The sequence below is a fragment of the Linepithema humile genome, chromosome 4 (assembly GCF_040581485.1).
Source record: "Linepithema humile isolate Giens D197 chromosome 4, Lhum_UNIL_v1.0, whole genome shotgun sequence".
Taxonomy (NCBI): Eukaryota; Metazoa; Arthropoda; class Insecta; order Hymenoptera; family Formicidae; genus Linepithema; species Linepithema humile.
In genome coordinates this window covers 24,562,754-24,571,791 of record NC_090131.1, presented here as the reverse complement: position 1 = coordinate 24,571,791, position 9,038 = coordinate 24,562,754, and the positions used below count along the sequence as shown (strand labels likewise).

The 9,038-nt window shown below is 30.0% G+C and overlaps 2 protein-coding genes across 3 annotated transcripts; both read left to right on the top strand.

The window, feature by feature from the left end:
- The first annotated feature begins 1,758 nt into the window (after positions 1-1,758).
- On the top strand, positions 1,759-2,254 carry LOC105672419 (copper homeostasis protein cutC homolog). Its single transcript, XM_067353909.1, has 2 exons — positions 1,759-1,848; positions 1,913-2,254. Exons 1-2 carry the CDS (start codon positions 1,759-1,761, stop codon positions 2,252-2,254), a joined length of 432 nt encoding a protein of 143 aa, XP_067210010.1.
- Positions 2,255-2,626: 372 nt separating this feature from the next.
- LOC136999756 (probable inactive allantoicase) lies at positions 2,627-7,920 on the top strand. Of its 2 annotated transcripts, none has more exons than XM_067354455.1 (10): positions 2,627-2,813; positions 3,284-3,364; positions 3,564-3,635; positions 3,879-3,959; positions 4,253-4,315; positions 4,790-5,009; positions 5,140-5,234; positions 5,530-5,892; positions 6,070-6,249; positions 6,504-7,920. In XM_067354455.1, the coding sequence occupies exons 2-10, from the start codon at positions 3,290-3,292 to the stop codon at positions 6,636-6,638; spliced, it is 1,284 nt and encodes a 427-aa protein (XP_067210556.1). In that variant the 5' UTR covers positions 2,627-2,813; positions 3,284-3,289; the 3' UTR covers positions 6,639-7,920. The 2 variants fall into 2 exon arrangements, with proteins under 2 accessions (XP_067210556.1, XP_067210557.1); XM_067354456.1 differs by lacking the exon at positions 2,627-2,813 and adding an exon at positions 2,978-3,005.
- Positions 7,921-9,038: the final 1,118 nt, after the last annotated feature.

Here is a 9,038-nt window from a genome sequence, read left to right as displayed (position 1 = left end):
GTGTATTGAATTCCTTCACTTCCTCGAGCCGCGAGTTTTGATGAAAAATAACAAAGTAGACCGATATCTGCCACCATCGTGGCGGGATATGACAATCATTTTCCAATGATGCCCACGATGATGATCGCTTTACATTCATAAGAATAAATTATTATATTATTTTGTTTTGACGTAAACATGATAAAAAATCCAGACAGTCCGCAAATCCTCCTCAAACTGTAATATTGCCGAACACGCTATACGAATAAATTGAAAAGATGTGCACGATTGTAAATTGGAAACGCGAATAAAATTTAATTATATCGATTTAAATTAGTAAAAAAAATATACACGTTTCGTTCTATCAGTTTGTGCGCATAATCGCGCATCTAAAATACGTGAAAAAAAAAATATTTATACGTTCGTCAATGAGCGATGTGAATTTTATTATACCGTGCTGATAAGTGTCTTATTTCTAATTATAAATTCCATTGTCATCGCTTACCATAAAATTTGCTTAACATAACTATTATAACTGTTATTTTATTATAATTATAATTAATATTATTTATGTGCGCTCGACTTAATATTATCTTAAATGTATAATGCAATATTACATTACGCTCCATGAACCTCGTATTCAAACCTAACCCCCAAAATAACAATTTTATATATTCTTGCAAATTATGTATCTTTCCGCAATCCATATGCGTTTAAATTAATATAAAAAATATTATTCGTGTTATAACTGTGATATAAGGAAATTTTAATCAATTCATCTAATAACAAAAGAAAATCATCATAAACAATCAAGTGCCCAAAGAAAAAACTTTGTTTCAGATTTCAATAATTACAAATACAGCAACATTAACGAAAAACTTGACTTTTCGTGATGTATTGTTATTATATTCTTTGCTGCACCGTCACAAGTAAATAGTTCACAACGTTATCAAACAGTTTGCAAAAAATAACTAACAATCGATATCGTTACCGTATTCAAAATTACCGTAGACAAAATACAAATGGCGAGGCTCGCGTATGTTGATTCCGATTGACGAGTTACAGGCTGGTTGTCATTTCTAAAGTGCTATCACCTGATGCAGGCGTCTCGTGTTTGCTTAGAAAAATTAATTCTCGCGACGTATTTATATCACAATTGATCTAATAATTTTGTTATTTGCTGGCTTAAATCTGCGCAGCATAAGCAAAAGTGTTACATAGATCAGTAATATGCCGTGAATGCAGCGGTATAATATATCTTTAATTTATTTAAACTTAAATTGACCTCAATCTCATCAGTCAATCTATCTGATCGATCAAGCAGCTGATAAGCCGAGGTAAGTCACAAATCATAAATGACATTTCGTCATTCTCTCTAAGCAACTTTGTTTGATGTACAGAAATGCAAATGTCATTAATTATTCTTCTAAATATAATTCTTGTTTACTTCGGTTGATAATTTATCGAAGAAATTTAATCGTGCGCTGATTTGCCAGCATATGATGTAGTTTTTTAACGACGTAAATTAATTAATTCTCTGAAAAATGTTTCTTTAAAGAAGTGCAATTATATATTAAATAACATACGTATACAAATGCAAATACATTATTGCATTTTTTGCTTCACTTTGTATCAACTCTTTAGAATCTGCGCGGAACGCTATTGAAGAAGCAGCTAGCCGACTAGAGGTTTGCACGATTCTCTCGGAGTGGTGATTTAATACCGAGCGCAGGTCTAATTAAACAAATAAAAACTTTGGCGACCATTGCGCTTTACATTATGGTCTGCATTCGCAGCGACAATTTCGTCCACAGCTACAAAAAGCTGGACGCTATGCTGCACAATTTAAAGATTCTCAAAAATCTCGAAGTAAACGGTCCCGTCTTTCGCGCGTTGATAGCCGATTGTAAAATCGACGTGTCGCATGCGAAAGAATCGTTTCTGCTGCACGTCCCTTGCCGGTGATCATGCTTTCGATCTAACGAACGATTGTCTTAAGTCAACAGAAGTCATCGCGAATCTTGGCTTCCAAAGGATTCTAACATTGGGACAGAAAAATACTGCTTTGGAAAAACTAAAGCCGATAAAAGCATTGTTGCAAAAGAATTTGATAATTATGCCTGGAGTTGACATCACAAAGAATAACATTCAAAAAATTATGGAACCTGGTGCTAAACAATTTCACGCCTTGGCGAACAGGAAAAAAATCGTGACCTATGTGAATAAAGTCAGGATGGGCACCAGCAAAGACGATTTTGTCAATGTAAAGAACTAGTTAAGTAATTAGTTAATATTATCAAAGGTCAATGTATACCGTCTCGTGAAAGATTATATAAAAAATATTAATTATATATCTTTACATGGATAGTATCTAAATACAATACGCACTCAATGTATTTAATTACTTTAAGACGAATAATGTTACATCATTGTATTTCTATAATTTTGTATAATAAATTGATTTTTATTATCCTTATTTGTCCAACAATGTTAAAGATTAAATACATAAATACAATAATTATCGACGGTCGATCAATGCAAGATAAATTCCAATTTCCATATTATTGATCCTGAGTTTACCATAATAATAAAGGCATGCTTCTAAACATCGTACAACACAAATCACGAGATGCTCAAATTTCAGAGGTCAGTTTCTTCAAGCCGTGGGAAGTGTTAGCAACATATTTTCCGAATTATCCTTTAAATCGTATTAATTAAAAAAAACTATTCTATTTAAATGGTCGTGTGTGAAATTATAGTACATAGATATTAAAATTCTATAATTCCGAGCAAAGTTCCAGTCTTCTTTTAAAAAATAAGTTCTAAGTATTCCGGTATGTATCGACCCTCTATTCTAAATGATCATATCAGTGAAATCATTAGAAATGTTTTATAAACGCGTAGATTACTGTAAATTGTTAAATAAAAAAAATTATATAAATATATATCTTAATCATTTATGCGATATGCTTATCAAAGCTTTAACGCTGATTTATGTTGTCCAATAGAGGTGAAAATGAAAAAAGGTACTCAATCTAATGACAAAGTCAATTTTAACGAATTAATTTCATTATACGAAGCCACATGTGCAAAAGTTATTTCTTTTTAAAACATTTTATATAATTGTTGTGTCTTTATCTATATCTCTATTGCTAATGACTACATATATATATAACGTTTTGATATAATGTAATATAAATTTTTGCAAGTATAAAAAAAGTTTTAAAAATTTCGTTAAGAACTCAATTATATATTCGTAAAAACTTATTTATGCCTAAACGCTGTTTTATGTTGCTTAATGAAGGTAAACATGAGCAACAATAGTTCGAAAGAAGAACGCAACATTCAACAATTAATGGAATCGTGCGAAATCACATCTACAAAAGTAAGTTCTTTGCAAAATGATCACGCCTACTTATTGCGCCTCTGTTTATACTTATATCGCTAATAATACATCTCAATTGGTCATAACGCAATATAAATTTGCAAATTTTTTTAAATATGAACAAAAGTTTTAAGAATACCATTAAAAACTTAATTACATATTCGACAAGCTTATCTATGTTTTATGTTGTCTAATAAAGGTAAAAAAAAGGAGCAAAAATTCCAAACAGAAGGGTAACTCTGAAGAATCGGGCAAAGATATATCCTCAAAAGTAAGTTTTTTTTAAAACGTGATTGCACCTACTTATTGTATCTCTGCCTATTCCTCTATCGCTAATTATACATATTGTTTTAATACATTATAATATAAATGCAATATATGTATATTGCAATCGTAGTAAAAATTTGCAAACTTTTGCAAGTATAAAAAAAAAGTTTTATGAATGCCGTTGAAAAGTGAATTATATGTTCTACAAGCTTATCTATGCTTAAACGTTTTATGTTGTTTAATAAAGACAGAAACGGAGAACAACGCTGAATCTGAAAAGCTCGACTGGGATGAGTCAAAGGAATTAATCGACGTCACATCCGAAAAAGTAAGTACTTTTTAAAGTTTGATTACTTCGTAGACAAAAGAAGTAAACTGTATTGTTGTTGAAGCAAACATACTTGTATGTACAAGCATACTGGCTCGTCATTAGTTTTCCGAATTTTTTAAGTATTAAAATATAAGAATCACTCATTTTTCAATAGCTTTTTTATAATTTTTTAAGTTCTTCTCTTTACTGTCACCATTTTCTCTAATAACTTAATACATTATTCCACTCACATGATAAAGCACTTTATTAATCGACTAATAAAAATTCAATAAAATAATTGAAAATTATAGAACGGAGCAAAAATTATATTTGCAACCGATGATTTTTACGGAGTGGCTGAAAATCTACTTAAAGTAAGTAGTTGTATTAAATATAACTAAAACTTCATATATAAACATACATATTCTTCCAATATTGTAAAAGATATCAAATATGATATAAATATAATAATTATAACAATCTAAATTACAGAGTATCAGAATTTAAGAATCAAAGCTGGTTGTTCGTGTTGGAATTATAATTACAAATTAAAATTATGTACGTTTCGATTTCAGATTCATCTTCAGTGTGAAAAGCTACAGTGATATCAAAGTCAACGCAATAAATAAATAAATAAATAACAGTTGCACGAACAACAAGTTATAGCTCTTGAGCCTTGACACACTATAATTTAGATTGTTAAATCTATTGAATCATAATTTTCTAATAATTATAACAATAAAATATATGCATAATCAAAAACTAATCTAAAAAGCATAGAATATGTGTAGAAAATCTGCAATTAATACATTCATCAACGCTGGCGGTTTATTCTTGTTTTATTTCAGAATCATGATCCTGTATGCAATGAACACACGATTTTCGATAACAAAATCAACAACAATGTCGACGGATGGAAAACTCAAAAAATGCGAAATGAACGGCATAATTTTGTTATTATCCAATTACCCGGTGCAACTCATATACATAACATTTGCATAGACACTGCCTGCTTTATCGACAACAAGTTTTCAGAATTTTCCGTACAAGGCGGAATGCTACCCAAACGTTCGTGAGAAATAACTTCTAGCGACTTGTTAATCCTAACTTATTAATCTCATTATTATATTACTAATATTATAAATGACTTAATAATGATAACTATTTGTAATCTATATGTTAATATAATTTATTGCAGGTTTAATTGGCGTTAAATATAAGCAAAATCGTATAAATAAATTAGGCACATCTTGCAATATGGAAGACTACTTACGCATGCACAATAATACAGAGGTCAATATTGCAATATTATATAATCCAAAATCTATATTACTAAAATTTATATTATGTAACATATTTTACTTGTTTTATCAAATGGAAGTATTAAGAAGTATTAAAAAGTAATATAAGCAAAGATAAATTATAAAACTTAATCTCAATTTTATACATATATATATATAATTACAACTTATTTTTATAACATGTTTTATAACAATAATCCTTTCGCCAAAAATATCTTGCATATGAGAAATGTGTTACGTTTCATGATAATAGTCAATAGATCATTAATTGTCAAATGCAATTTCAGAATTGGGAATGTTTGATATCGCAATCCGATGTAAGCCCCGGCTATCCATCTATATGTAAAAAGTTTTTCGACGTGTTACCGCAAAATACAGCGACCCATTTGCGACTCAATATTTTCCCAGACGGAGGAATTGCCAGATTACGCGCTTACGGAAAAGTGGCGCCCATCATTACACCAATAAATAAGAGCATTAATTTAATCTCCTCTTTATATAGTAGTCATTGTACGTTATTCAGTGACAGTTCCATTGGACATCCTAATAATATTATTCAACCTAATGAAGCCACAAGCATTATTGACGGATGGGATACTGTAAAAAAACCTTACAAAAACTACAAATTAAATATAACGTCATTCGATGAGGTACATAAAAACTATATCAAGCACTAATTATGAAATTGCAGTCAATTATTTAAAAATTCCATAAAATAAATATTTCTTTTAGTGAAATTTGTATTTTACATCAATATTAATAAAATATCTCTTTACATAAAGAAATAATTATTATTTACGCTCAATAATTTAACATAAAAATTTTAGATATTGGGCGGATCTTGGGCTGTATTTAAGTTGGGATGCAGTGGCACAATCACTCATGTTGTTATCAATACAAAACTTTTCACTGGCAATGCTCCATACATGGTACAAGTGCAAAAATGTTTTAGCAAAACAAATGACAATTTAAACAATAAATGGGAAAAACTCATATCGGATGTTCATGTGAGCTACATTTAATTAATTTTTCACGTTTTGAGTATTTGGCTGATTTTACTATATCATACAATATAATTCATATTTGTAATACACAATTAGCGCTTCTAATTAATCACTTCTACTATTTCAATTTATTCATATTAATGAAAATGATAAGTGCCAATGTAACTTCACAAATGCACAAAATTTTTGTAAAATGTCAGTATGAGTAAATTATAATCATATGCAATATTCTTTTTATAACTCGAATAATTTTACAGATAAATCCGGGCACGGAGCAAATTATTGCTGCGAAAGAAAATCAGAATTCTATTGCTAATTGGGTGAGAATAATAATTAAGCCAGATGGTGGTATATCTAGATTTCGAATTTTTGGCATACCTGAAGATGCTTAGACAGAAAAAATGGAAGCTCTAGAATATGATAATGACGATTTATGATCAATATCTTATACTAAAAGAAAAAAAAATTGTTGCAGTAACAATAGTTTTACTATAATAGTCTTTGTAACAATATCACTATAATAGTACATTTTAGCGTCAACTTTATTTTTATAGATGTTCTAATTATTTAATAGAAGTAAATTGAAGTAATAGCAATTTCTATAAAAATAAGTATCTGGACTATAATTATTTTACTACACAATTTTAGTTTTTCTCAGTATAATAATGACAATAATGATCAAACTGTAGTATTTAGCAAAGTAAAAAAAAACTGTTGATATTCTTTTATTCCACTTATTATTTTTCAAAAAATAGTTAAAGTATGCATTTTCAATAACGCATCATAGTATTTTATGTTGCTGTAAATACTTATTTCATAGCGTTTTATGTTCTAAAGTGACTCAATAAATCATAGTCTTTTCTGCTACACAAGTTCAATGCATTGAATTCGTTTACTTCCATGAGTCATAAGATTTTGAGGATGAATAACGAAGAAGGCCGATATTTGCCACTATCGTACACGCGAGACATGACAATCATTTTCCGATAATACCCAGACCTTTTTTATACTTTATACAACTTGATTGCAGCTGTTCAGTGTGTATAAACGATTATTTAAACTATATTAATTGTTCTATATTACTCTCAATTACACCGCGATCTCATAATCGATAAATTTTATGTTCTTTCCATAAATCAATTTTTAAAGAGAGTCTTATGCAATAATATTCTTTCTTTTTTAAATGTGTAAAAGACACTTCATTCTTCATTCTGAAAGTTTCATTATTTCTATCTTTATTTCATTTTATCAGTTCTTGGATCGGCATAAATCTATCATATCGTATACACAACTTCTCTCTTAATCTAATCACGTCAATTAGAGATTACATGTAAGGTTGATTTTGCCAGAAAATAGAAGCAAATAGTGTAATTTATTTTTTTTCCAATAATCACCATGATCCTTCATCAAACAGCAATCTATTTTGCATAATAATATGAATAATAAGAACTATAATTCGTTATGTTTATCAAGCAATGTAATTTTTTCCTCGTTGAAATAACAAACACTTAAAGCGACGCGCACGTATACACGCGGACGTATTTGTATCGCGTTACGTGAATCAAATCATTAAACGTGATGCGAAGATCCTGCGACTTACCTGTGGTAAGAAATAATAAATTGTCAAACAATATACACGAGAAAAAACAATAGAAGAGATATATGTTTTGTTTATTTCAGCGTCTGATACATCTCCGTATTCATCTCACTTGAGTCTAGTGACGAATAATAATAACGTAGTAATAATTCTTTACAAATGCAAATTAATAATTGCGCATCTATTAAGCTAGCTAGCTAGCATTTATTCCAAATTTAACGGGCTAAGCAAGAGACAAGTGTATCGAATTTAACGAAGTTCGCAGTCTTCATGAATGTCTTGCAAAGAGACAAGCAAAAATACAGTATTTTGTACTATTCGGACTATAAAATTGCCGGAATGCGAATGATGTTAATAAACGACTATCTCGCAACGTACAATTGTCGGATAATAAACGGTTAGTTAAATGTATACCAAGAATTGGCCTTCAAAATAATCTTTCTTCCCGCAATTTTTCACAAGTGAGAAATCTACAATTCAAGAATAAGTAAATTTGTTTCTTTTCACGACACTAATAAATATAAATAGAGTCTTGCAACGCGAGAAACGATTATTAAAATATTTGAATAATATGAACTAAAAATGATAATTAGCGTAACGTATAAATCGTTTTATGAAATTAATTCGTTCAATCATAAGTAATAAGAAATTAATTTGTTTAATGATAAAAAAAACTTTAAGAAAATAATATAGAAAATTATCCTTAGTTCGTGATAATATTTTTATAACTTCTTGTTGAGAAAAAAAAAGCTTCTTGTGTAAAATGGCCGCGTACGCGGAAGACTATGGGGCCACGAGGCCGTAGACGGTGCACTTTCGTTCGTGACACACGCTCGCGATTGGGAATGTGTGTGCTGGGATATCGTTGATTCGAAACGAAAGTGACTAATGTGCCAGTGTACGTATACCTACATACGGTCAAGGAGCAAGTTTCACAGACACACGAGCGCTCTCAGGCGAGCGTCAACTGCACATGTAAAAACTGGTTATCCACATACATATACTTATGTCGCCATAGACAAGTTTTTGTACCGATTCGACCAGATTACTCTTACATCGAAATACTTGAATGCACAATATTTTATTTCAATTTTTAAAGATTCTCTCTCTTTTCTGTGTCACGTTGATGTTTGAACTTTCCAACAGCGAGCCTCTTTCGAGCATCCTAATGAGTCTCTCGTTTCACTGATTATAA